The sequence below is a fragment of the Chenopodium quinoa genome, unplaced genomic scaffold, assembly GCF_001683475.1.
Source record: "Chenopodium quinoa cultivar QQ74 unplaced genomic scaffold, ASM168347v1, whole genome shotgun sequence".
Lineage (NCBI taxonomy): Eukaryota > Viridiplantae > Streptophyta > Magnoliopsida > Caryophyllales > Amaranthaceae > Chenopodium > Chenopodium quinoa.
The window spans coordinates 8,478,053-8,504,367 of record NW_018742738.1 but is presented as its reverse complement, the minus strand read 5'-3'; the positions used below and the strand labels follow the sequence as shown (position 1 = coordinate 8,504,367).

The 26,315-nt window shown below is 33.5% G+C and overlaps 2 protein-coding genes across 3 annotated transcripts; both read right to left on the bottom strand.

Annotated features, from left to right (window-relative positions):
* Positions 1–585: 585 nt before the first annotated feature.
* LOC110724195 (caffeic acid 3-O-methyltransferase-like) lies at positions 586–5,188 on the bottom strand. The gene is made up of 4 exons (XM_021903602.1): positions 4,313–5,188; positions 1,940–2,250; positions 1,061–1,125; positions 586–980 (listed from the first exon to the last, which is right to left on the bottom strand). Exons 1-4 carry the CDS (start codon positions 4,741–4,743, stop codon positions 684–686), a joined length of 1,104 nt encoding a protein of 367 aa, XP_021759294.1. The 5' UTR covers positions 4,744–5,188; the 3' UTR covers positions 586–683.
* A 2,487-nt stretch (positions 5,189–7,675) lies between these two features.
* Positions 7,676–23,355, bottom strand: LOC110724194 (nuclear intron maturase 2, mitochondrial-like). 2 transcript variants are annotated; one of them, XM_021903601.1, is made up of 4 exons: positions 20,612–23,355; positions 19,684–19,888; positions 8,178–8,254; positions 7,676–8,087 (listed from the first exon to the last, which is right to left on the bottom strand). In XM_021903601.1, the coding sequence occupies exon 1, from the start codon at positions 22,869–22,871 to the stop codon at positions 20,673–20,675; it is 2,199 nt and encodes a 732-aa protein (XP_021759293.1). In that variant the 5' UTR covers positions 22,872–23,355; the 3' UTR covers positions 7,676–8,087; positions 8,178–8,254; positions 19,684–19,888; positions 20,612–20,672. The 2 variants fall into 2 exon arrangements, with proteins under 2 accessions (XP_021759293.1, XP_021759292.1); XM_021903600.1 differs by having other exon boundaries at positions 19,684–19,891; positions 20,612–23,352.
* Positions 23,356–26,315: the final 2,960 nt, after the last annotated feature.

Below are 26,315 nucleotides of genomic sequence, written 5' to 3'. Positions count from 1 at the left end.
GAAGATTACTCACAAAAGTGGGTTTGTCTCGTAAATATGCAAAGGTGGGTTATTAATTTCAGTTCGAGCAAAGGTGGGTTTATTTATTTCCATTTTTCTAAAAAAATAAATAAATAAATAAATAAATAACTTATATCACTTGGTATTGGGCGAGGTGACCTATACCAAGTAGCGGTCCATCATTCCCCGAGGATAGAGAGGACATTGGTTAAAATGAGAAGAGAGAAACCAAAGCACACCATAGAGTAGAAGAGGGAGTGTGTGAAATGATGAAGGGAGAGGGGGGGGGGGGGGTAGAGGGAGTTGTTAAAAGAAGTAATTACGCGTAAGGTGGGGTTGAAAAATCTTAAAAGAGAGATTAAGAAGATTCCATGACTTTAAATGAAATTGAACAATCAATAAAATAAAATAAAAAAATATCCATTAATGAAAAAAAAGGGGTAGAGGGAGTACTTGGACTAACAAATAATAACTCATCATACCATATCTTTCATAAGAATTTTCCAAACCCAAAAGGAAGTTTATTGTCAATGAAGGAAAAAAAATTCAATAACCTTAGAAGTATATCCATCTTAGAATTGAATAAAGAAGCCAAAAACAATTCTTCATATGTTTTATTTAAAGGACATGCCACATAATGAACTAAATGACCATAAACAAGCTTAGTATCAAGTGAGTCCATATCATTTGTAAAACTCCATAACCCAAAGGTTATAAACGCAACAAACAAAGTTGATAGTAGCAAAACCAGCAGCCTTAGCCAAAGCCTCAAACTCATGCTTGCTCCGCTCCTTCCCTCCTGGGTTTTGTGTCATCATAAGCAAGTCTCTTTGGCTTATGACTTTGGCGGAAACTGTAGTATCTGGCTTGTCTACCATGATTCCTTCCACGGCGATGACCTTACCATTTTCCGGCAATGCCTTGAAGCAATTTTTTAACAACTTCAAGCAATGCTCATCACTCCAATCATGTAAAACCCACTATTTGGAAGGAAAGCAAGTGTTATTTATGTGGTAAGTGCATATATATTTCACATTAATAGTTGTAAGTGTAAACTCACCTTCATGAATATGACATCTCCTTTGGGAATACTTTCAAACATATCTCCACATACATGTTCCACACCTATGTCAAAATTGAAAGGAAAAAAAAAAAAGATACGCTAATTATTATCTTTTGGATTATTTTGGCATTGTTATTCAATTGACCATTAAATAAATATAATATTATTTCCAAATTGAGATATATTTGTAACACAACCTTTTCATACACATTTTATTAAATCTAACAATGTTTGTGTGTGGCTATCTTGTGGCCAGCTAACACACGAAAAACCCCTAGTCAAGAGTAATCTTAAATATGGCACTGGACCGAGCCCAAAGCCCGACATGATCCAACACGAATAAATACGACACAATACGAGTAAGAAAAAAAGCAAGGCACAACACGGTACTGTGCGTGTGGTTCGTTGCTGGACTGAGCCGCCTTTATTTAGGAGAAGCGCGATAAGGCACGACATGGCCGAGTCCGATATAACAAAGCTTGCTAAAATCAAGACAATTTTTCTTAGGCACGCATGCCCAGCACGACCTGACACAATGGCACGTGAGCCAGGGCCGTGCACGGGCCAACCTTTTGAAAATTTCGGCTCAACACAAAACTCGTGGGACGGGCCTAACTAACCCCAAATTACGTGGACCTCGCACAAGGCATGACCGGATAAGACCCAAAGCCATCTTTAAGTAACCCCTAACCGAGTGACCTTTGACCGATCGAGTAACACTCAGTAACTCATGACCAAATTACTTCAATTGAAAACATAGTTTTTTCCTTTTTTTTTCAAATTATTGTTAAATTAAATTGTAATTCATAATTAATTTTAGTAAAACCGTGAGTTTCACAAAATTTAAGCTAGATTAATTTTAAAAAGCGGTCTTACCGGGGAATGGAAGGGCATTTTCGATGACATGAGGCAAGTCAAAAGTGATAGCCTTGATAGAGGGATATTGAGATATAATGACACGAAGAGTATGGCCAAGACCTCCACCAACATCAACTAGAGTTTCTATGCCTTCAAAACCCTTGTACTTGTCAAGAATCTTCTTAATGGTGAATGTTGTTGATTGATACATTGCCTTGTTGAAAACCTCATTGAATCTTGCGTCCAAACTTGGATACTCGAATGCATGCACTCCATGTGCCATGTTGAACGGTATCCCTCCTTCTACTACTGCTTCTTTAAGCTTGCTCCTTCACATTTTTCCATATAATAAATAATTAAAAATTGAAAAAATGATATACCCTTCTGGGAAGGGCTATGCTTTCGGAAGAGCTATGTATAAGAAACTAAAAAAAAAGAAATTTTGGGCAAAGATTAATATTAATTACACCGGTCTACCCGTGATTTTGTCGTGAATTCTCAACTTAATTCAATTTTAAAAGTATATTTAATGCTTATAAATAGGCTTAAGGGCTACATATATCATTATCCTTAAAAATTATAGTATCACCTAATCCTTTAATTTCACCAATTTCTTCCCACTTTTCATTTGGATTTAGAGACTATAACATGAAACCATTCTCACTTTTACTTTGAATAAAATCAAACTTAATACACATATCAATGCATTAATTTAACCTTAGATAAATTTTAGTAAAAGATTATACTAGTAATAATAAACACTGAAAACTTTACATTAATAGAGTATTTAACAACACAACACAATCATGATAAAATTTGCTTTCAATACACTATTAAAAAATTATGATAAAAAATATTTCCATCCTTTTTTTAATAGGACACACTTTTATACTATTCACACAACCTTCTTCGGCTATCTTTTGTGGTTTATCCGTAAGGAAAAATATAGTCACATGGGATCTTGTTAGATTAATCTCGATATCTACTTTTCAAATATAACATTTTATAATTTTTCTTAGGCATAATTGAAGATATTAATGATCAAAGTACTACATCGACAAACATAAAATGACAAATGGTGCAATTAAGAAAACCGAGGAAATACATAAATAATGAAAAAAAACCCAAATAATTTAGGAGTTTTTTTTTCTTAACTAATTAAATACTTCATACTTTGTATTATATTTTATGAACCACAAATTTTTGGGAACAACTTTTTTATGTTAGAATACTCTCTTTCCTTGTAAAGTAATCACATATTATGTACCCCTCCGTGTTTTAAATAAGTAAAACATTTTTCTTATCTATTCATGTTTAAATAAATGAAATGTGTTTTTTTTAAAACTTGTCTCTATTTTTTAAAAACATTCTACTAACTAATGGTCCCCACAAAATCTCCTACTCTATTCTCTCTCCTTAACTTACTCCATTACCTATTATTTTAATAAATAAATCAACTAACCTTTTAAAAAATTTGTGAAAATCAAAACGCTTTATTTATTTAAACACGGAGGGAGTACCACATATATCATACTCCCTCCATCCCTAATTGATAATCTTTTATAGCCAATTTTAAGTCCCAAAACGATAGTTTCATTTGCTTTTTTTCAAGTATATTACTCCCCCTTTTTTTTCCTTTTTTTTCTATTTGCATCAATTTGACCGGGACATTTGCCGAGATACAACTTTGACCATTAATATCTTTAATAGTCTATTAGTAAAAATTATAATAAAATTATATTATGAAACTAGACATTAAGATTAATCTAATGATATGTTATATAATAACATTTATTTATTTTATAGAGGTGAAAAAATTAAGTCAATCTTGATGTGTAAATAGTGCAAAAATCAAAGTGATGCATTAAAAAAAAAAGGGAGTAATTTTTTTATCAAAATTCTCTCTAATTTGCAAAAATATTTGTGCAAATTTAAATTTCTTATGTAAATTTTGTTTCCATGTACTCTTATAATCTTATTCTTTTCTCTCTTTATTTTTTTGCAAACTCAATTTAAATTTACCTTTCGAATGTGCTTTTACTACTTATTTATATTTATTAATTTCCGTGAAAATTGCTCACAAAAGATTATCAATAAGAGACGGATGGAGTATCTTTATTTACATTTTCCATGTACACATATCTGGATATCCCAACTTCCATTAATTTAATTTGGTTCGGTATACACATTTATAGTAAATGAACATAATTTCATGGAATGGAAGGAGTGGTTCACAATAACTAAAGATAGATTAAACTAGTTTAATATACATGTAGATAAAAATGAGCTAAGTTTGTAAATTCTATGATAGATCTTTGAGCTTATTATTTGTCCTCCTTTACCCTTTAATTAAACTTTGTTCATATAAAATGTAATAATCAGAAAACTAACCAGCTCTCAATGAAGATCTTATCAACAAATAGGTTCAACAGAGGACCTAATGACACCCCATCATTATCAGGCACCAGAAACTTAGTTACCCTCGAGGGACTATACCGCCTTTCAACACCATCAGCCGTGTCTACCACGGTGCACCCAATAACGTCGTAGGTGGCTAGAAGACAGAGCATCCGGTCTAGCATGGCAGGTGCATTTGGGTTCAGTATCTGAACCCTGGTTGCTATCTCTGCTGGTGAAAGCCCGTCGAGGCCAGCCTGATCATTGATCAACTGCAGCACCCCCGTCTCGATGGTTACCTTCATAACCATGGGAAGAACACAAGAATTGATCAATTGATAAGTATATAAATAATCTAGTTCTTCCTCATTCATTTGATCTGTAATTTGACCTTCATTTGTTTTGCTGGTTGAAGATGTGGCCATATTCTTAGATTCTTGTATAAATGTGTGGGTTTTTTCTTTCAAAAAAGAAAAAGGTATTTATTCAATTATTCTTGTGTGGTAACACTTTTGTAAGGAGGGATAAGTGTGTAAGGGGATTCTATTTATAATGTCTAGCTGGTGATATTAAGTGTAACCATCTAATCTAGTGCTAATGAAAAAAAAAAAATACTGACCAGTGCAACTATAAAACTATAAAATAAAAGTTAAGATATTCTACGTGTAATATTTAAGAATTTATCCCAAAAAGTGAGTACTTTCTTTGTTCTCTATCAATTGAATGATTGTTGCATCTTTCCAATACCATGTTTTTCAATCTAGTATTTGTAAACAAATACATAGGGCCTTAGGGACAAGGGGTAAGGTGAGAAAGAGGTGAAACAACAATTGGTGACTTGGGCCCCATTCTTTAGAGTTGCTCTGCTCTGCTTTGCCTGTTGAAATCTGCTCCGCTCTCTTTAAAAATAATACTTAATTTAAATTATTATTATTATAATAATAATAATAATAATAATAATAAACATATTTAATAATTATAATATTTAGAATAATAATAATTAATATTTAATTATTATAACAATAATAATAATCAATATTTAATAATAAAATAATAATGATAGTAATATTTTCTCAAAAAAAAAAATGACAATAATAGTGATAGTAATAATTGATTTTTTATGATAAAAATTAGTATTTAAAGATAATAACTAATATTTAAATATAATACTAATTATTAATTTTTAATATTAATAATAAAAATAATATTTTTTTATTTTTAATAATAATATTAATTAATATTTAATAATAATGTTAATTACATTTAATAATAATATTTAATAATTATAATAATAATGCGTGTTAATAATAGTAATAGTAGTAGTAACAATAACAATAACAATAATAACAATAATGAAATCAAATCTGCTCTGCTTCAACATTTTTCTTTGAGCAAAAAAATACAAGTATATATAAATCTTTTTTTTTAGAGGGCTACAAAGGCGAGTGATTAGAATCGATTCTAAGATTTCTCATAACCGAATAATAACTTGTATTCTGTAATTTTATTTTATTTTTATTTCAATGATAAGGAAGACCCTAATCAAACCTCAACCCTCACCATTTTTTATTCCAATATTTATGGATCAAACACTTTATAGCCAGGTCGAATTTGGGTTGTTTGGGTTAGGATTAGGTTTCTCTCAGTAACTTCGGGTCGGGTTATCGAACCCGGTCAGAGATTGACAGCCCTACCCTCAAGTACCCTCATTTGATAGGATTTGAACTCTATACCTGAGGTAAGAACATAATCAAGAATCTGGTCAGAGATTGACAGCCCAACCCCCAAGTACCCTCATTTGGTAGGATTTGAACTCTATACCTGAGGTAAGAACATAATCAAGTGAGCCAACGCTTTGTTGGTAACTTGTTTTATATAAAATATAATCTAGATATATTAGCAATTAACATACGCAATATTTATATGAATACATCCAAATTCTGAAATTGAATTCTATGCAACGCATTAACGCTCCATTGCTCTTTATAGTTATTAGGAAATCTAATAAGTAAAAAAATTATAAAATAAAATAAAATATAAAAAATGCATGTAGATCTAGACAACAATTATACGTAGTATATTGACCGACAACGAACTTCTTGACACTGAACCAGACATTTGTCTGCCAATTAGTATATAAAAATAAATAATTTAACATATTTTGATTGAGAACTAAAGTTAGGCACAAACCAAACACACTCTGGATCCCTTCAAATAAACTTCACATTTTTCATGGTTGATGTTGAACTACTCAAGTCACAATGAAATACAGTTCATAAAATTAGTTGTCTTGAAATTAAATTTTATTTCTCATTTTAAATGTGTCCACGTTATATAGGGAAAAAACATATTAACCTGTGTAGATAAGCTAAATGACCTATGAGAGAGTAAGGGTTCATTCAATTAAGTCGTCCTGAATAAAAACATACAACAACAATCAAAACCTTAATCCTGAAGATGAGGTCGGCTGCAAAAACCAAGTACTTCCTAACCATGTTCTCTCCTTCCATTCCCTTATGTCCCCCCATGTCAAATGCTCCTGCAAACCCAATTTTTAATGTCTTTCTCTAATCCTTCCTTCCAAGTAATTTATGGTCTGCTTTTGCCTCTTCAAAGATCCCATCGGTGGGATCTTAACTTAATGCATTTCCCAAATCAACGCAATTGATTCTCCCTTATTTTACCTTTGACATCTGAATTCTAACTTTCCTTCTAACATTTATATCTCTAATTCTATCCTTTAAGGCGTTCTCACGCATATGCATCACTAGTACTCCCATCTTTCTAATATGATCCATCCTAAATGGCAACATTCTAACCCATATAACATCAGACCTTCCGATAGAATTTTCTCTTTATCTTGGCAGGTTATGATTACACAATATCCCATTTGTTGCTCGGTCACAACTTGGTCGATTTCTTCACCATATTGAAAATCAAACCAAGGTACTTAAAACACTCAAACAATCATTTTGGGTGCTTTCTTACCATCCAATGTTACTATATTCCCACTTGACTTCCTCTAAGTGCTAAAAACTATATTTAAGCTTTGCCTCCATTGCTTCAATTTGGCATTAACCCCAACTCCAGTCTCCTGAACCACCAATACATTCATCTGCAAACAACATACACCACGATTTCTCACCTTAGATAGCTCTTATTAATTCATCCAATTGCAAAGAGGAAAGAACTCAATGCCATAACTTGTGTAATCCAATCATAATAGGGAAATCCTTCGTTACTACCCCTCAAGACAATTATTTAATGACTTAATCTATATAACTACGTCAATATACTTCCAAGGTAGGCATTTATTTAAGGTAAAAGTTTGGCACAAGATCAAAATGACAAGAAAGCTTTAATACATCAGCAAATGCTACGTCGTAAAAAAACTAGTAGTAATTTTTACACTGTTTGATCAAGTCTGTACATCTTGGAAGCCTGAAGTTAAACCTATCATTCCCAAATAGGCAAATTACAACTTACTAAGTTTAGAGCGACCCTGAAGACCTAATTCAAGCAGCCAGAAAAATACCCTGAAATGAAAAGTCACTAGTGTAACCTCCTACATTGCATCTACACATAAACCTACATATAGATTGGAAGGATCTGATGCAAAATGAGATAGATATGTTCACTATTTTTACCTCTAAACTCATTATTACTGGTATTGTGCAATGAACAGGATTCTTTATCTTGAAGCTTGAGGCACATGATTTTTCATCATGTCAATTTCTTGTTGCGCTATTCCTACAATTCAAAAATGAACCTGCACATGATAAATATTTATTAACCTGCGATTTGGATAATGAACCCAAGGCATTGCCAATAATGTACTAACAAATCAAAATTTATGTACCTGCTCTTCAAATCTTCTCACTTGTGTTTGAGCTGAGTGTAGAGAGGGTGGCACAAATACAGGTAACCGCGTAGGCCCTAGATAAAGAAAAATATAGCAATCAAATAATATCCCACATAGCATAGTTTTTATCTACTTCCTCTGGTTTCTTATATGTGCAACATTTTTATAATAAGGAAATGTCATAATAGTTGCAACACTTCTTACAAAATTACCATACTAAACTAAATTAAACAACATTTGAAACATACAAGTGATACAACCCCACTAATTATCCAAACCCATGATTTTAACTTTAACCACACTCTCTCCTTAACCACCCCCTCCTTTAACCATTAGCCATCACCAACCAAGCCTACTACCACAATGCCACTATCACCACCGCCTCTCCAGTGACACCATCACCAGCAAAGCCACCACACTCACTGCTCCCCTAAAAAACACACCCATCACCATCTTCTCCTCACCACCACCCACCCTAACCACCTTCCCCGAAAACACTATCCACCCTCACCACTGTTAGAAAATAGCAATGAAAAATTAAGAATTAGGGACGTGTTTACACTGTCCTTAAAGCAATTATAACCCCCACTATGATTGCTATGGGTTAGGAGTTATTATGCTTCTAGGATTTCCCTAAATTTTGAAATCAATTAAAACAATGTAATTTAACTCACTAAGAACAATTAAGAATAGATGAGGAAGAAGAAGTTAAAAGTAAGTTATGATTGGAGCCCATGAATATATATATATATATATATATATATATATATATACAATTTTTTTAATCCAAGAGTCACTACTTTCCAAACAATAATTAATTAAGATAATCCGACTTATAATGAAAAGTCACTATTATCCTAAGCAATTATCACACTCGCCCCACTCGAGCAAATAAGAAAATAAGCTTGTTTCCATTAATTTTCTAAGTACATGTTCGCGCCCGACCGGGCCTGTGGTCATAATCCTTGATTCACATTAAAATTTGTTATGCTCCAAATATTAAACTTATACACTAGCTCCAAGCTAAACATTTCCTTTTAACCAATGTAAGGGTTTCTTTCCAACATCAAGTTAAATAGAATAGAGTAGCCAATATTCTTTATTGAACTTTCTTCCCAACAACAAGCTAAACAGAATTGAACAAGCTAACTTCTTCTATTCTACTAATGTGGGACTTCCATCCCAAACATTTAGCTATATACACTAACCTATATAACCAACTATTATTTTACCAATGTGGGACTAATTTCCCATCATTCACAACACCTATTGAGACAACTAATCTAACAATCCCCCACTTAGTCTTCAAAATTGGTGTATATTCTTAAATCTTTACTAACAAAATTATGAATCAATGAAGGTAACTTATCGATTTTAAACTCCACCTAGTGTAAACTTTCAAAGTAACAACAAAATTAATGGTAGCACGTAGCTTTGAACCATAATCTTAAATATCATTACCGGAAATTCTACACAAAAGATTGTTAAACCACATGTTCTTAAACTTGGTAGCACTATTATGGCCACGTGCTCATCCCGGTATTCATGAACATCTCCAAAAGTAAAACACGCTTTTGCTAGGAACAACACCATTCCTATATGTTCATATAGGTGAAGTACAAAAATAACCTTTGAAACTTCATTGAGAGTCTAAAACTCACCCTTACATATATCAATTATAATCAACAATAATCAATATATCATCGACAAACAACTTTTTTTACCACATTGAACCTTTAATATAGGTGTAGTACTATAGAAAAAGTTGGGTTTCCATTGTTCTTGATTAAATAATTGGTTTCAAACCAATTTCCTTGGGAATAGTTTGCACCATGTCCCTTGATAATCCTTTTGTAAACAGATCCACCAAATTATTGCAAGACCGTCCATTCACAACAGTTACATACATACACATGTCTCAAACTAATATGTCAAGATTTTCCATAATAAATCTTTTCCATAGTCTTATTATACGCTTTGACATCGGTTGTGGCCACAACTCTATATCTAATAACGTGTTTCTCGACCATCTGCTTGCTAAGACTGAAAATTCAGCCTCCATGGTGGAATGAGTAATACAAGTCTGTTTCTTTGAAGCTAAAGAAACAGCACCTCCACCACGCATAAAAACCCACCCGCCACTAGTGGATTTATTATCACCAATTTAAGTAATCCAACTAGCATCTAAAAACCTTCAACTATTATAAAGCAAACTAAGATTTTTGGGTCTCTTTAAGAAACCAAAAACTCTACCAATAGCTTTCCAATAACACTAGGATTGCTAGTAAATCTAGAAATTTTGCAAACTGCAAATGCAATATCGGGCCTAGTACAATGTGATGCATACATTACTACTAATTGCACTTGCATACTAAAGTTGAGTAACTACTCTACCATTATTCTTTTCTAGTTTACATGACTAATTATAAGGGAATTGCCTTCTTAGATATTCAAATGCTTAAACTTATCAAGCATTTTATCAACATAATATGACTCGAAGCATAACCCCCACTATGTTTTATAGCTCTGATTCCTAATAGTGTATCCACTTCACTCGAATCTTTCATTTGAAAACAAGAAGATAAATATTCCTTAGTCTCATTAATGCCTTTTATATTCGTCCCATAGATTAACATATCATCAATATATAAATATACAATGACTCCATAATCTTTTGTAACTTAGTATAAATACATCTATCAGCAAAATTATGAGTAAAACCACATGAAAAAATTGCAGAATCAAATTCTTTATGGCACTATTTTGGAGCCCATTTTAATTCATACAAGAAATTAACCAACTTACAAACTTTACTTTCATTGCCAAGAAGAACAAAACCCTTGCCTCATGTACACTTCCTCATCAAAATCACCATTTAGAAAACCTGCTTTTACATCCATTTGATGAAGAAGCAAGCCAAAAGAACTCTAATGGATATAATTCTAGCAATGGGTGCATAAGTATCAATATAATCCACCCCTTCCTTTTGAGTAAAACCTTTTAGGCTTTTACCACTTACCTAGCCTTAAAAGACATTATCTTCCCATTTGCGTCCTTTTTAATTCTAAACACCTACTTACATCCAACATCTTTGGAACCGGATGGCAAATCCGAATCCGTGAGATACCAAATATTATTTAAAGTCAAGGAATTCATCTCATCATTCATTGCCTCCTTCCAAAAAGTTGTGTTTCTAGAAATAATTGCTTCTTTAAACTTTTTTGGACCATCATCTACATTAACATCAACATCAAGTAAAATGGGTATTCTATTAGTAACCTCACATCTATCACTTTCTACAAGAAAAAGAATAACATGTGAATCAATAAAATTTAGACCCAAATTTTTCTCCTTCCTTGCCCTTACACTTCTTCTAGATTCACTAGAAAAATTAAACAAGTTTCTAACATTACTTGAGCTAGAAATGCCATTAGGAGAAACTAGTCTCACATTGCTAAAATCGAAGTAAGTTATATAAGTTAGTGTAGTCCCACATTATAATAGAAAAAGTTAGCTTGTTCAGTTCTATTTAGCTTATTGTTGAGAAGAAAGTTTCACATTGGTAAAATAGAGGAAATTAGCTACTTTATTTTTTTTTTTTTGAGGGCAAGCTACTTTATTTTATTTAACTTGATGTTAGGAATAAACTCACATTGGTTAAATATAAAAAGTTTAGCTTGGAGCTAGTGTATAAGTTTAATATTTGGAGCATAACAAATTTTAATGTGAGGCCAGGATTATGATCATGAGCCTGATTAGATATAATCCGTGGTTTATACACACGGGTGTACAGTGCTCATCGTACACCCGGATAAATAAAAAAAAGGCGGAAAGAACATCCTGTGTTTCATAAAGAACATACATGTATTTGACAAAGAACATGTTTGTATTTGACAAAAACATGCATTACCAAAGAACATAAAGATATAATAAAAAGAACGAGATAGAAACTTGATAAAATTTTCTGAAAAATTACACATTATTAACGGGAAAAATTTAGAGGTGATAAAAAATCGAGTAGGGCCGGGCCATATCATAATTTCTTGTGCCCAAACCCGTAGAAAAGTAGCGGGTTTTCGGGCTTTTTTCGAACCCGGTTCGAGTTTTAACTAAAAATGTATTTTTAGGTTTGCCCAAACCCACCCTATTTCGGGCCGGATCGGGTCGGGATGCGAGTCATGCCAATGTTGATCACCTCTTAAAAAATCCTTACCAAAGATATCATTTCCCCAAAAAATAGTTTTCTATCTCTCCAAAAAAAATTCAACTTCCCATAATAATTTAGTTATTTTTTTTACTCTAACATTATTTTCAATTAAAAATAATTTAAGATTTCAATATCAAATTTCAAAATACCATATGTTAAAAGAACATAATTTATATTGTAAAGTACATATAGTTAATACCTAAATAACACACTAATCAAACTCAAAGAATATACGATAATAAAAGTAATTAAAATATGACATATGATAATAAAAAATAGAATTTGGGAGTCACTACGACCTTAAAGAACATACACGCCAAATTCAAAGAACATACTTTGTATTATAAAACCCAAAAAAAATATATGTTTATCAACATATGTTAAATAACATAAGTTATAATATAAAGAACATATAATTTTACTCAAAGAACACACTGATCACACTCAAAAAACATATTAAAGGTATGTTCTTTGTCAAACATAGGTATGTTCTTTATCAAACACTATATGTTCTTTCCGCCTTTTTTTGTTTACCCGGGTGCACCATGACATGGTGCACCCGGGTGTATTATCTAATAGGCTTTGCCCGATCGGGCACGAACATATACTTAGAAAATTTACGTTTACTAGCCTGATAGGGTTAAGTTACCCCGGTCGGACGCGAAAACAAATTTATCTTCTTATTTGCCCGATTGGGCGGGTTTGTCAATCAGACAAGTATAAGCACTACGGATAATTAATTATCATAATAGTGACTATTCATTAAAATTAGATTATCTTAATTAATTATTGTTTGGAAAATAGTGACTCTTGGGTTAAAAAAAGTTGTATATTATATATTCTCATGGGCTACAATTATAGCTTAATTTAAACTTCTTCTTCCTTATTTATTCTAATTGTTCTTAATGTGTTCTTAGGGAGTTCAATTACATTGCTTTAATTGATCTCGAAATTTAGGGAAATCTTGGATAAAAAAATTAAAACTGGTTAAAAAAAAAAAAAAAGCTTTTTAAAAACAAAACAAGTTTAACTTACAAAATTGATTTTTTAAAAACAAAACAAAAATTACAGAAATGAGGTGAGTATAAAGTTGTATCCTCTTTAAGGGGGAAAAAAGGAAAAAGGTGGACAGAAGCGTTAAAAAAGGGGTGAAGGTTGAAGAGAGATAATGATAGAAAGAGGATCGAAGAAAGAGAAAAAAAATATCCAAGAAAGAGAAAAAAAAAATCTAAGGAAGACTAACCTAGCAGAAATTGCCGACAACAATGCGATAATTCTGGTGCTGGAATCCACCAGGAAAAGCTCACCCACAACTTCTATTGTGGCATCACATCTAATTTCCCCAATTATTTCAGAATTCACAAATTAGGGTTTCTTATATTTAGGGCTTTTGATTTGGGAGTAAATTTCAAGCTAATTCAAGCAAATAATTGAGGGTTTTTATTCGAAATTGTAAAAAAGACCATAAGTTTTAATTTACAAAAAATTTAGTCTTTTTCAGTAGATTTTACAAAAATCTTTATTCTCTCTCGCGTTTGAGTGTTAAGCGACCTAGGCGCAGCGCCCTGGCAAAGGCAGAGGCGCACCAAGGCACACGCTTTTGGTAGGACGGTAGGAGCTTGCGCCTGTAATGGTTAAAGCTCTTTGACTTGCACCTTTGAGAGCCTTGCGCCTAGGCGCGCTTTTTAAAACTAAGTTCTTCATTCCCCATAGTTATTTTCTAACAACCACCATCTTCCAAGGAAACACTACCCACCTACCCTACTTTGACTGAAACAACAACCCTCACCAAGACACTAACCCACGACACTTACCCTCACCACATCCACTAATGAAATTCACATAACACGAAACCATGGTGGTTAGAATTTGCCACGGGTTCCAAATATGATAATTCTATGGTTAAATTCAACCACCATGATCCCAAATTTTGAGGGGAAAAAACAAAGGTGCTGGTGGTGAGATTCGGCCAAATGAAGGGGCTTGGCTGTGGTGGTTGGCCGTGTAGGGGTGTAGAATTTTTCTTGATACTTTCTTTCTCCTCTTGATTTGAGCAGCCATTTTGCAGTGATGATGGTGGCATTGGAGTAGCAGCAGTGGTGATGGTGGCATTGGGATGGTTGGTGCTCTTGGTGGGATAGTTTCTGGACAAGTAATTAGATGGCTGAATATTGCCTTTTACTTTCTCCCCCTCAATATGTATGAAAGGGATACATAAAAGAAAACAGAGAAAAGTGAATTTTTATAGTTGAATATTTTAAAAGTTGGTTAAGTCAAAACATAAAAAATAAAACGTGATGGAGGGAGTAAAACTGTTATTTTTAACAAGTTAAAAATTGCCTTGAATGGATGAAAACTTCCCCAAACATGCTCTAAAAAACCTGAACTTTCACCATAAATATAGCGAAAGGGTTTACTGTTCTTTTAGGAGAGATTATGGGGGAGTGATATTCCACGTCAACAGGGCACTAACTCTAGGTATATTTGTCAATTTGTGATTCATCAGTCAATACATGAAAATGTTCTCCAGTAAATAACACAAATAAGAAATGTGTTAGCCAATTATTAAATAAGGAAAAAAAAAAAAAGACATTGTCTCCATTTCATCTAGTAGTTCCACCAAAGTGTTCACAACAAATCTGACCAGGGTATTCACCTGTAAACGCATACTACATCTACAAATTCATAGCACACGAAACCGATTTGGAATTTGTGAATTGTGAACAAATTCATATGAGCAAAGGAAGACATATATATAGACTTAATTTTGACTAGCTGGATTGATGGAATGATTTTAAAAGTAGTTTACAACTAGCTATATTTGTTAATGAAAGATAAAATTCGGTCCGTATGCAAAAACATTTGGGAGTTAGGACACCAAGCATCTATAAATATAAAAAAATTCAAGCAGTTTTATGCCGTTAATTATATGAACATTTGACGTTTATACATGAAGGATGATCCAAATTATTTCACATGACAACATATGTTTTTTATTTATTGGTAAATAATATAGTCAAATTAAGTATATGAATTACGAATAGTTTAAAAGGCAAACTGCCGCAACTATTATGAAATGGAGGTAGTATTGCGTAGTAGAGATGGTGAAAGTATTATTTATGTAGTAAAGATGGTGAAGGGATAGTAGTGGCTAAGGAAAACGGGTAAGGTGGGAGGTGCTTAAATAGCCATAAATAATGCGAGTACTAGTTGAGGAAGAAAAGGCCGTATTTTTTTAAAAAAAAAAAAAAAAAAAAACAATTATATCCCTATTTTACCGAGATTTAAGGTTCTTACAATGATTTAGCAAAATAAGGTCACAGAATTTAGATTTAGTTAAAGCTTAACTTTTGGTCAAATCACGGCATTGGAAACCATAAAAAAAATGTTGTACTCCCTCCGTCCCTAATACACTGCCCCATTTGTAATATTTCACAGGAATTAAGTAATGGGAGGAGAGAATACATGAAGTAAATGAAAATGGGAGAAAAGTACAAGAAATGTGAGTTGGAGGCTTATGTAATAAGTACAAGAAAAAGAGAAAAGTACATGAAAATGAGAGGGGCACAAATATAAGAAGAAATAGGAGGGTAATCTCGATAGTGTAGTGAGTAAAGACAAATAATGGGAGTACTTGAGATATTTCAGAGTGTCTAATAAAGGATATATGAACGACATTGTGGGACATTTAAAAGGGAAAACAGAGATTATATCATGGGATGGAGGGAGTATTTAGTTCGGAATAGAAAACGGTATCAAGTTCAGAACGACCAACATGTGCATGCTTTGAAATTCACATTCCAAACAAAATTATTGTCTATTATCACACACACATCAATTGAATTAGGAATCTTCTAAGTTGTTAGTTCCCATTAATTTGCAGTAGTTCTAATGGGGTATTAAGCTGTTAGATTAAGAATATTGGTTGTGCACAAAGAGAAGTAAATGCCCTTTCTTTTTCAATTGCTTCTAGATGAATTATAATTGGGGAAAAAAAAAAAAAAAAAAATTGTAATCCAAGGCTTACAAGATTTTGACAACTGACACAGCAAAAACTATACGAGGTAATGCTTGACCAGCAAATTTTATTGTGAATTTAAGAAATTATAGTACCAATTATTAAACTATGCTTCAACATTTTATTGGGAGCACAAAAGATGAGCTAGTGGAAGCATTAATAATATCTTGCACACCATATTCCTAAAAAAAAAATATATCTTGGACACCATAATGTACATACAATCTAAGATTACAAACACATCTGCTATGTTTATGTTAATGATATTTGAGATATATGTTCATCTTCTCTGTTAAATAAACTAAAAAGAAATGTTTATAATTTTGAGCTATATGATTATTTTCATTGTGGAGTAAATATAATTTACAAAAAATAAAATAAAAAACACTTTATGTTTGTAATCTCCAATCTATATGTTCATCATATATGGACTAAATGTTCAATATCAATGAAACAAAAGTTCATAATTGTGAACCATTTGTACATCCGAGACAATTGAGACCAAGTTGTATGTTATCAATGCATGATATAGTGTTGGTAGACAAGATTATAATTGGAGTTAGTTTAATTTGGAGCAATAGTTTGACCATTCGTACATTTGAAACCAAGGTATATTTAACTAAAACAATTTTAAGTCTGCAACAATATTTCAAAGGAAAAATTAAAAATAATAATCCTAACTATGCTCCATTCTTTTAATTCCAACTTTGGATTAATCTAGAATAATCCCAATTTTGGGGGTTGCTTACTTTCTTCAATCCCTTTGACAAGTTACCGGTTGAAAAGGTTATTTTCTTTTTCATTTTTTCATAAATGCCATGTGTCGAGATCTAATTGGCTAAAAATTAAAATAAAAAATAAAAAAAAAACAGAAAACCCAGCCCCCACCCTTTCCCTAACCACCCGGAAAGGCCGGGAACCGGCGGAGAAGAAAGCAGAAACGGAAGAGGAATGAAGAGGGTGGTTGACTGGTTGGAGTTGGATGGGGATGGGGATGAGGATGAGGGAGCGGTGGTCGGAAATCCCACCCAGCCCCCCACTACCCCTTTACGGTTGTCACAGCAACGAAATCCCACCCCTCAAAATCTGGCCATCCAACTCTTAACGCCAACAGGCCGCCTCGCCTCCACCCCTCCTGGCGCTGCACCGGTTTCCTTCTCCCCCCGCGCCGATAATGCAAGTCTGCAACCCACCACCCACCGCCCTCCTTCCCTAACACCAGCGAAATATACGAGCTAAACCCCATTAATTTTTCAGATTCATCCTATATTTCCGTCAATTCATCCAATTTCTCCTTTAATTGATTCACCTTAGCTTCGAAAATGCCCAACGGAACCTTCAACCGAATTCTCAACCTCTTCCTTCTGGAACAAAAGTGCAGCAATTTTGAGGAGTGAAAGGGGGTTTACGGGAAGGGATGAGGTGGCGGCTGGGCGGCGGGAAGGTTGGGATGGGATGGGTTCACCGAGATGCGTTCGCCGGTGGAGAAAGAGGGGAGGAAGAGGGATGGCTGGGATTTGGGATTTCGGTGGGTGGTGGTGGAGGGGATGGGTGTGTGGGGGTTTCCATTTTTTTCTTTTTTTTTAATTGTTTTTTCCGTTTTGGACCAATCACAATATGACACGTATCACATAACTTGTGATAGTAGGTCATTGACTTTTGCTGACCGGTTTGAGATTGAAGAAAGAAAACAATAATCTAAAATTGGGATTATTAAAAGAAAATGGAGCAAAGTTGGGAGTATTATTTACAACTTTTCCTATTTCAAATCAGTAAAAAATAAATTATGGCAACTGGCAAGTAACTTTGAAGAGCAAATATAATAGAGAATCAATAAAATAAAAATATTTAAGTCGATAAAATTAATTTAATTTCAACAAAAATAAGGTGAAGAGGATAAGGCTTTGCTCGGAGAAAACCTAATTACATGGAATGCCATCTTAGAACTAAAAGGGAGTCAAAGTGAAGAGAGGGTGTAACAACAATAGATGGAAATGATTTGCTCAAGAGTAAGTGTTTCACCTCTTTCAAGTAAATTGGGATAAGTTTATTTAGGAACTAGATATTAACCAAGATGTGCTTCACATGATTGTGTGACCGTACTATACTTTAAGATTCATCAATGTTATATACTTATATGAACTGAGCTAGGTATCCAGAGAAGATTATGCTAGAAAGATGGGAATAGCAAAGCTGCATGTTATTATGGATGTGTCAAATACCTAAAAGGATAAAATTAGGAATGAAAATAAAGCAAAAACTTTAAGCAGCGCCCACTCACAACAAATGCTTACAATTTTCTGGCTAAAGCAGCCAAGACCAACTCAACTCTGAATATACCCCACTAATTCGCCAAAGTCTTACTTCCAAAACAAGTCAAACCAATAGCTAAGAATTGATAGAAGATTCACCATAATAATATTGATCCAAATGGCTAATATCTAGAGCAGCCAATAACACAAAAGAACTAGCTATAAGGGTTCAGTCTCTAGATTCAGACTTATATTACGCTTAACTATAATCATTGTTTGTGTTTAAGAGTGTTAGTTCTCAAGAATAGCAATCCAAGAATCATAGCAACACTGTGGTGTAAATCATGGAATTCCCAATTTACTAGATATTATATGGAAAGCATCTCCACAATTTATTTGAATAAATTACAGTATATAATTTTTTGAGCAAAAATAATACTAAAGTAAAAGCCGGCAAAAATAAATTCAGCAAAGCTTGTTCAGCAAAATTGTTCTGAAAAAATCAGTAGAGGAGAAGATTGTCTTAATTAAAAAAATAGTAGAAGCTAAAAGAATATCATTTAACGGGGAATCTATCTGTTACAATCTAGACTTTTGAGAGGCTTAGTCCCTTCTAAAATCAAACTAGAAGTGTCTCAATAATATTCTTCATAATTCTCTTAGTCCACTCTCCTCTATTAATTTCTAATTTTCTTCTCTCTTTCTTTTCCAACTAAATCTATCTTCCTACATAAAATTCGAAAGATTCACAAAAGCTGTGTTATGATATACTTCTGATTGTACCTCTCTCTCTGGTCAGCTTTTTGCATTTAATCCTAGATTGCTTAAGAGAACTTTAGTAAGTGGTTTATATTAGAACACAGACAACTTAAAGTCCTTTAAGATACATCAAGTGAGCTATTGAAAAAAGACAGCACCAATCTAAATTTAAATACGTTCACAATTATGTCAACAGCAACTTACCAATTAGAGCACTGCTCAAACTTCATACTGTATAAAATTAACATTAATACAGAAGATACTTACCTAAAGCTTGCACAAGCTGACAAAATTTGTTTTCCATAAAAGCATCTTCCACTGATTAACGATTTGACCATTCAGAAGATGGCTTCTAACTTTCACAAAAGAAATTTTTTTGATATCAATAACTCTTCCACTGACTCCCTTTGATATATATGAGCTTGATATTTTCGAGCAACAAATGAAGTAATTTTTTTACTGTTTCCTCAATCTTCTGTTGTAGATCAAATGCAATCACAGTTATAAAAAACACAAGACCAAAAAAAATTGCCAATATTCTACTATTTATCCATCTGAATTAATAGATGCAATATTTTAAGGCACTAGATTCTCCTCATATACAGATACCAAAAATAGAAGCCAACAGAACTTTAATATTCCAAAAATAATCCATCTAAACTAATAGAAGCAAAATTTTAAATCAATATATTGCCCTCAATTGATATTTACATGTGGCATGAAGGGAGACCTCCAGTAAACCAAAAAGACATTAGTTCATAAAATTGACTCAAGAAGGCATCTCCTTTAAAGCATGTCCATTAACCTCGACGGACTCTGTGAACTTAAATAGGGTGTACAATGAAACTGAAATGCACGAAAACAATATATAAATAGCTTTCTTTAGTACTTCTTTATCTTGTTTCCTTTGGCAACTTAATATTTTATTTCTTAGGTTAGTGAAAGGAGAAAGCAGGGAAGTTTGGTTATACATGATTCAAAAGACTTCAACTTCATATAAATTTCAAAGACTATAACTTCAAAATGCAAGCAATAATTATATAAATAATAAGCTTGTCAGCCTAGTTGAGAAAACCTTAATTATTGTAGAAATCATATTTCAAAACAGCCTTTATAAGGCATGAAATTTTACAAGATGTCACAAGAGTAATATTGTGTGGGTGTTTAGACTACCCCCAGGAGAAAATGTTCATACCTTTCAAGCATGACTTCTTCCTTTACACACAAAGTTCAAAAAGCTCAGACACCACGGTACCTCACATGTGTGCCATGTCAATTCTCTCTTCATTTTCTTCTTCATCTTCACTTCTTTCAACACAGTCCTCATTACTCAACTCCAACTGAGACTGATCATAACTTCCAATGTTCTTGCTACCACCATTTATTAACGAGAGTTGATCCGATACAATAGCATTTCTTTTATAGTTCCAAACGAGCATAGAAATATAATCTTGTGGTGAAATTAGGCCTTGCTCTTTGATGCAGTTCCTCTGATCCTCCAAGGTCTTAGGATCATCAAGGCTCAGGAACTCTAACAATGCCTTTTCATGTTCAGGCCTCCAGCTATTAGGAAAAGGGGTGTAATCTGTCTCAGGCACAAGAGACATCCTTGTATACTTCAGCCCTTCAATAGACTCTGCAAGACCCATCCTCAGCATGTTCTGATACTCCGGCGAAAGCCCCTTTTTCTCCTTTAAAGGACGACTAAGGGTTCTATCACTAATCTTGTACACTTTTGCACGTGAACGAAGCTTATATTTCGCAGCATACAGCTTTGCAAGTGATCCTCTGATAATATAAGAGCAAAAATTAACAATTTTCTTTCTATTATCAGCATATCTGTACCACTCAACCATAGTGCATAGCAGCTTGTTCATCTGAGCATTAGTGTGAGCTTGAGTAGCATGAAACATTCTGAAACAAGGCTGTGGGTCAGGTTCTCGATCCCCTTTCAGAAGGTTCAACTTCCTGAATTGCTTAATACATTGCTTCAGACTTGCTGTCACGGATAACAGAGTTCCAACACCCTTCTCACTGATAATTTTTCCACCGCTAGCTGTGTAGCGTAGTGTGGGATAAACAACTCTTCGGCATAACACGTGATCAAGAAACATAATTCCCTTAGTTATGTGCTCAATAGGCAGGCTATCATTGTCAAGCTTCAGAAGATATTTCTGATCACAGAACTCAATCAACTGCTTTCTTAATATTGCTGCATCAGCTCTGGGTCCTCGAATTCCAATCAAAATGTGACCTCCATACCTGATAAAGTCCATTTTTCGTGTTTTATCTGGTCCGCTAGTGGGGACAAACTCAGGCCATGAAGTATTTCCCTGCTCTGCTTCGCCTTCTGGCGTATTCCAAATGACATCACTTTTTGAAGGATGATAAAACTCCTTAATCTTACCCTCCATCCAATGATCCAATTCATCTAGGATTACATTCGCCAATAGTGGGCTCAAAATTCCACAATGACCCCATGAAGGAACCTTCTCTGCTTCCTCTGGAGCAAACCCAAAAAATGAATCCAACCAATATGGATCGGGTTTTGGTTCATCATCTGCCAAAACCTTCTTCTTTTGATATTTTCGTTTCTTCTTCTTTTTATCACCATCATCAATCTTTGTCGCAATCACTGGCATCACAAGAGCTGATCGTATCAAATCAACCACCTTCTTATCCCTCACATCTCTCATTAAAGCATTTATAACTAACCCAACCTTCACACCATCAAGAATGGTACTCAAATCTCCTTTTATATACCACAAATACCCAGCAAATGACCTCCTAATAACCCTCAAAACAGTATGAGCAGTTCTACCAGGTCTAAATGCATACGACTTCTGCGAAAACCGAGCCTCATAAATGGGCTCTAAAATCATAAACAAAACCTCTTGCACAATCCTATCTTGATACGGTGCTGGTTGCGTGGTGGTTAATATCGTCTTAATCTTCCTTTTCGATAAAGAATCATACTCAGTCTTATCCCTAGGTGACTTGATATAAAAGTTCAACCTAGCACCCCATTTAAACCTTTCATCAAGAACTGCATTCCTAAGAGCCAACAAATCCTCCAAGGCCGACCTTTGTATCGAATGTCGAGGCAAATAAGAACCAGTTTCATCAGCATACACCTTCTGATATGCCAATACCCACAACTCAAATTTCCTAAGATATGAAGTCAAATTGCTAACACTCTTTTCGGGTTCGCGAAAATTCTCAATCCACAAATGTGAGCAAACTGCAACCCCATCTTCCTTCATTAAGCTTAAAGGGTCATCCGGGTCAGGTTTTCTCCTATTATCATGAAACCCAGAAAATGCCCTAAATAATGAAAAACCAATTGACCTATGATTGTAATCAATGAAATTGTTGCATAAAATTGAGGGTTTTAAGGTTTGATTAACTGACCCAGCTAAAACCCTATATCCTGTTATTGCAAGACTTCGACGCATTTCGAAAATTTGACAGAAGTATAATAAGTAACTGTATCACAGTATGCGAAAAACAAACCTCAATGAAATGAAGAGAGTGAAACAGAACTACCCCATGAAATTTTCCAAAAAAAAGCTTCCTCCACCATCAATGGCCAGCTTTAATGGCGGAAACAGGAAATGGGCCATTCGTATTCGATGGATGAAATGATGGGTTTCCTTGGGTTGCTCAGGTTGGTGGTAATGAAACCTTGAATTTGAATCGTTGTTGAAACCTAAAATGCTAGTACAAGGAAACGGCGGTGCTTCTACTCGGTTGACGAGGAAATGATACTGTTAATTTTAATTATTATTGTTTTTTTTTAAATTAAAAGAGGTAAGCCTTAAGGAATGAAAAAGACAAAATACATGTTAATATGCCATATTAACAATTTTTGTTAATATAGGGTACAGTAGTCTTTTTATCTATTTAGCAAGGCTAGTGGAGTAAATTCACTACCAAGAACTGTAGAACAGTACTACCTCAAAATTGCATCGTTAACTCCTTCATTTCCACTTCTTCATTCAAAATTGAAACAATAAATGGAGAAATCGGCAGCTGCGATGTACAAATCAAAGGTGATGACAAATTTCTACCCTTTGGGTTTAACCATGCCCTTTGTTTCACCATTTATCCTTAGGGTTTTCGTTTATTTTGGCGGCAAAGCCACTAGAAAGTGGTGGCGGTGGACATGCTTAAGCATATTAAATGGAGGACGAAAGCTTGGGCATCTTCAATGGTGGACGAAAGCTTTGGGTTGGGTTAGGTGGTACTAGAAAAATAATAAAATAATACATTTCACTCCTCATATTTGCAAAATTGCCACCATATTAACATGTTTTGTTAATATGGCATATTAACTAGGCTCTCCTCAATGAAAAAAGGAAAATTTATACTTTGGTGTCCCAACGTTCAAGTAATTCCACTTTTTTTGTTTTTTTTTTTTTTTACCGGCACTTTAGCGACTCATGGTTTTAGTATTTCCACTTTAGTGTTCTGTCAGTAGATAATTGCTCAATATTAGTACCTAATAGTTAACGGTGTTACATTCTCCGTTAACAAAAAAAAAAAAAAAAAAAAAAAAAAAAAAAAAAAAAAAAAAAAACTGAAATATTTTCATAATTCTTCACAAACTAAGTATCTCCTCTAATCAAATAAATTTGTCTCATTGGTGAAAATAATGCCGCAATCGTAAGACTCAATTGCTCAATATTAGTATCTAATAGTTAACGGTGTTACATTCTCCGTTAACAAAAAAAAAACTGAAATATTTTCATAATTCTTCACAAACTAAGTATCTCCTCTAATCAAATAAATTTGTCTCACTGGTGAAAATAATGTCGCAATCGTAAGACTCAATCCAAGCAAACAAGCAATTTGGTAATTGCGGTGCAAATATAATTTTTTTTTGGTGTTTTGAGAAAGCCACAAGGGCGGGGGTGAGAATCGATCCCAGGACCTCCTAGGATCGGGAAGGAAGCTCTAACCACTTGAGCTATCCCTCACTCTCTGTGGTGCAAATATAATGAAGGTAATATTTGTTAAATTATTAAATAAAGTAGATTTAAGGTTGGTATCTTTTAGTGGAATTTGTCATAATTTATCAATTACACAAGTGTTGATATCATGAATTTGTATGGGAACTTCAATTTGTGAGTTTAAAAATATATTTATATGTGTGTAGAAAACAAATTTGATAGTTTGAAGTGATCGATATTATTGGCAAAATTAAAGTAAAAATGTAATTTATGGTATTAATCCATGTCATCAATTGATGTTTAATTTGTTTATGCATGATAGCATGTTTGATTATTTATTTAATACTTTGCTTTGTACATTGCAACAACATAAATTTTTGTGTTGATATTACGAGAATTGTTTTGTCATACAAGGAGTGGATTTCGATAAATATTCAGTTATGGATTTGCTTATTGATGTTTGGATACAAGCAGCTAACCAAATTGGGCAAGATCCAAAGCTTCCAAAAGTTATTTTTAAACAAGGGATTGACAATTATGTGACAATAGATTGTGATGAAAATTTGATGATGGTGTTTAGCTTGTGTGAAAATAAAGAAGAAATTGACCTGATTATAGAGGAGAGTGAGCCATCTTCATTATATTATGAAGGAGCAAGAAGGGTTTATGAGGAATGGAAGAAAAACCGGGATAATGAGAAGCAACCATGTTCGTGATAATGGGCCCTAGGCATAATGTTAAAAACGGATCCCTGATGGCCTCACATAATTAATCTTTTTCTTTAAATATCTTGCATATCTTTCTCAATTGACCAGCATTGCCAAACCATAAACATTAACATTGGAAGCAATTTAACCATAATAATGTAGTCAAATCAAATAATAATAAACCTAATCAGGAATTCAGGATACTAGCAATATAAAATAATAATAAGAGTACTTAAAAGAATTAATTACTTGCGTTCCGAGCTTCTTTAAATCACTACATCATGAATAAATTGTTAGTAACTTCAATAAAAATATAAATTGAATTGAAATTAAATTAAATAAAAATATAGCTGATTTGGGGCCAAAACCTCAATCAGTTCTACCTTTCACGTCTTGGTTTAAGTATGAAACTTCAGGTCAAGTATGAACTCTTTGGAGTGTTTAAGGAAGGAATGATGTAATTCGGAATATAGATTTAAGGCTTAGAATAAGAGAGGAAGAGAGAATGATTTTTGGTGCATAAGAGAGGAATAGAGAATGATTTTTGGTGCCCCAAAACTATGAAAATTAGCTTCATATTTATAGAGAAAATACAAAGGGTGAAGCACGGAACCCTAGAAAGGAAGCACCGCAAAGAAATAAGCCCTTTATAATGTCGTTTCACGGCGTAAATGCCGTCACACGGTAGAATTTTCCATGTCACGATGAATTGTGACGTGGTGCGGCGTATTCCAGTTTCTATGCGTTTTTAAAACTATGATAACTTTTGATCTGTAAATCAGAATAAGGCATATAATATATTGTTTGAAATCTTATCAAGCCTATTTTCCATCCCAATTAAAATCAGGTCAAAATTGAGTTACGGATCAAAAGTTATCATAGTTTTAAAAATGCATAGAAACTGGAAATATTTTGCAGATTTTACGATATAGATGTTTTAGTGAAAGGGTGTCTACTTTGGGCCATGTTTAGTATTTTGCTCATACCTTCTTCGTTTTTAAATCGAAATTGGGCTTATGATATACCATTGGAAAGCTTATTTCAAGACCTATCCAACCAAATAATATTTGGATCAAAATTAAAGGGCCACAAAATCAGTTTAGCTCGGTTTTGTTATGTGGATACGAAAAATTGAAAATAAGTTATAGTTTGGGAAAATAGGCTAAGAATTGGGTTGATTTGTGAAATGTATTGGATTGAATATGAATTTAACCACTCCAAAGATTAAATACTTAACCCG